This window comes from Octopus bimaculoides, chromosome 24 (assembly GCF_001194135.2).
Source record: "Octopus bimaculoides isolate UCB-OBI-ISO-001 chromosome 24, ASM119413v2, whole genome shotgun sequence".
Lineage (NCBI taxonomy): Eukaryota > Metazoa > Mollusca > Cephalopoda > Octopoda > Octopodidae > Octopus > Octopus bimaculoides.
Genome location: NC_069004.1, coordinates 14263841 through 14267314, shown reverse-complemented (window position 1 = coordinate 14267314; position 3474 = coordinate 14263841). Strand labels below are relative to the sequence as shown.

Sequence of the window (3474 nt, the reverse complement as noted above, 5' to 3'; positions counted from 1 at the left end):
AAACACATGTGTATACATGTGCACAAACACATATGCACACACACACACACATATATAGAATACAGTCATGTACACAAGAGTACACATACATACATACAGACAAAAGCGTACACAACATACATCACACACACAAACGCACACAGGCATACAAACACAAACGTTTACACAATGTTGTTGCTGCTGCTGCTACTGCTGCTGCTACTACTGCTGCTGCTGCTACCGCTGCTGCTACTACTGCTGCTGCTGCTGCTGCTGTTGTCATGTTTTTTTTTTTTAATGCACTACAGTGATCACTATTGCAGCTGCTGTTGCATCGCACGTTCCAGCTCTGTATGAACTATTGCTGTAATATCCTAATGCTGCTGTTGCTGCTGCTACTACTACTACTACTACTACTATTACAACAACTACTATTGCTATTTATACTATCACCACCTCCACCTCCACCATAAGCTTCTCCACCACCGCCACATCTACTGTTGCTGCATACACACAATAACACGCGCGCACACACAATAACACACACACACACACACACACACGTTCTCACTCTCTCGTCTCTTTTACACTATGTCCCCTCTACTCTAAATGCAACCATTCCTCACCTCTCTCTCTCTCTCTCTCTCTCTATATATATATATATATATATATATATATATATATATATATATATATACCCTTTCTATTATCAACTGTTGAATTTTACTTTCTTTTTCCATAGCCTTCTTTTCACTCTTTTTCTCTATCTGTTTGTCTATCTATCTCTCTCTCTCCCCTCTCTCTCTCTCTCCCTCCCTCTCTCTCTCTCTCTCTCTCTCTCTCTCTCACTGCTTCCTTTCTAGATCTTTCTCTCTTCTCCCGCCCCCCTCACTCTCTATATACATCGTTCATATCCGCGATATATACCCTTTCTATTATCAACTGTTGATTTTTACTTTCACTTTCACTTTTACGCATTCTTCTTTTCTGCTCTCTATTTTTTTTCTGTTTATTTCTCTTCCCCCTCTCACTCTCTCTCTGCTTTCCTTCCTTTCTAGATCATTCCCTCCATTTCTCTGTCTCTCATTCTCTCTTTCTCCTTAACTTTCCATTTCTATGCATTCCTCTATCGTACGTCTTTTTGTTTTGCCCCATTCATTATTTCTTCATCTCTCTCTCTCCCCCTCTGTCTTTCCATTTCATCATTTCTTTTTCTATCTATTTCACTCTCTCTCTCTCTCTCTCTCTCTTTTCTCTTTTATATCTATTGCCCCTTCTTCCCTATCTCCCCTCTAATAACCAACTCAAGCTTTCTATCAATAACATTCGTCCCACTCAATAAATTGGCAATACAAGCAACAACCCCTCTCTTTATTGCTTATATTCTTTTCATATCAACTGTTGTCAAGTCTCTCACTACCCCTCTCTTTACTACTTGTACTCTTTCTATATCAACTGTTGGCTAGTCTCTCACTACCCCTCTCTTTACTACGTGTACTCTTTCTATATCAACTGTTGGCTAGTCTCTCTCTCCACACACCTACACACACGTATACAAACACACATATCAACTGTTGAATACATTTCTTTCTACTTCCTTGTTTTATATGTATGTCTATCAATATAACTACCACCACCACCATCACTATACGCTATCCTCTCTCTAACACAAGTTCATCTGTCGTTTTACACCTCCCTCAACACTCTCTATCTATCGAATATCTGCTAACAGTTCACCTCTCTTTCTTTCTCCAGCCCTTTCTCTATAAACTACTTCTCTCTCACTCTTTTCTCTCCTTTCCCTTCTCTTACTCTGCAATACTACTCTCACTTTTACTCTTTTAAAACTCCCTCTTTATCACTTAATGCTCATTCACTAATCAACTCTCTCCCTCTCTCTATTTTTTCTTACCCCTCATACTTTCACTTTGCCAGTTTTACTTTCTCTCCCTCTCTCTCTCTCTCTCTCTCTCTCTCACTCATACATACACACATACTCATACACACACTCCAGCTCTGTATAATTTAGTATTCAATTCCTTCCCTACTCCTTTTATTAGACACTACACCCCTTCATTTCTCTCTCTTTCTGTCGTCACTACCTAATCGTAACCCTCTTTATGTTACTACTCCCTTTCTTATATCCACCTCTCACTTCTCCCTCGCTTTACGAACCTCTATTCATTCACTAATACAACTCTCTCTCTCTAATATCCATTTATACAGCACTACTCCCTCTTTTACTCTTTTTAATCTTTCAACCCCTCCCTAACAGCATTATTCCTTTTCTCTCTTTAACTGCTGTTTCACTTTCTCTCTCTCTTTCACTCTCCCTCTTATTCATTCTCTGGCAGTTCCACTCTACTTCTGCTTTTTACTCTCTCTTTCTCTCACCTACTTCTCTAGTATTAATTCCCCAGCAATATTCCGCACTTTTTAAAATTTCTTCTTATTCTTTCTGTATTATTCTTTTTTGCCTCTCTATCTCCTCTTTCCTCGCTCTTACTCTTTTCTCATACCCCCAATCTCTCTATCAATCACTACTCATCCTCCTGTCACTGTCTCTTTTTCTCTCTCTGTCAGCCATAACTCGCCCTCCTTTCGTCTCTTTTTCCTCTTTCTATCAACGAGTACTCATCCTTAGTCTGTTTATCTCTTTCTCTAATAACTACTACTCATTCTCTCTGTCACTCTTTCCGTCTCTCTATCAACCACTAATCATCTCATCCCTCCCTCTCTGTGTATCAACCACTACTCATCCCCTTCAGCCTGCCCCTCTCTCTCTCTATCAATCGCCCCCCTTTCAACAAGCGTACTTTCTCTACTACCATATTTAACCACCACCACCGCTATCACTACTTCTAGCAGCAGTTGAGAATTAAAAAAAAAAGGAGAAAGAAGTAGTAATAATAATAATAACATCAGCAGCAGCAGTTGCTGCAATAGTAGTAGCGTGGCAGTTGGCGCGGGCAATGGTGAAGTGTCACTGGCTTTTTCTTATGGAAATGTTACTTGTCTCGCAACCTAAACGACATTTAACATGTCAACGGTGATGGATAAAATGAAGAAATTTAAAATAAAAGGAGTGCTGGACGGCCTAAGGTCGTCAGTGAACACTCCAGCCAAAACTGAATTGGACATTACAGAAACATTGCGTTCGGAACACTTCGAGATCTGCAAGGTAAGGGAACCATGGAACAAATGCAACAGATACGCGCACGCGTGTGCACACATACACACACACACACATACATACATGCACACAGAATCGCGTGCACATTGACACACATAAACAAGCACACACACATGCAATATTATTATTATTATTATAGCTCTACTTTCGTGCATCGAGCACATTATGATTATAGTACAGTATATTACCTCCCACTGGGGGAATAAATGATGGATTTTTTTTCCCTTATGATGTTTTTTTTCACGTTAGCTACTTGATAAATTCTTATAAAAGAATTCATCCTATTATTAATTAATTATATA

General features: G+C 39.4%; 1 protein-coding gene across 5 annotated transcripts in view; it reads left to right on the top strand.

The window, feature by feature from the left end:
• Nucleotides 1-2840: 2840 nt before the first annotated feature.
• The window catches only part of LOC106876481 (syntaxin-binding protein 5), a 433849-nt gene continuing 433215 nt past the window's right edge, over nucleotides 2841-3474 (top strand). For 2 of the 5 annotated variants that reach the window (XM_052976466.1, XM_052976465.1), the window contains exon 1: nucleotides 2841-3160. In XM_052976466.1, the coding sequence (XP_052832426.1) occupies nucleotides 3020-3160 (141 nt within the window). In that variant the 5' untranslated portion in view covers nucleotides 2841-3019. The remainder of the gene's footprint in view (nucleotides 3161-3474) is intronic. The other 3 variants (XM_052976467.1, XM_052976468.1, XM_052976469.1) reach the window with 3 other exon arrangements.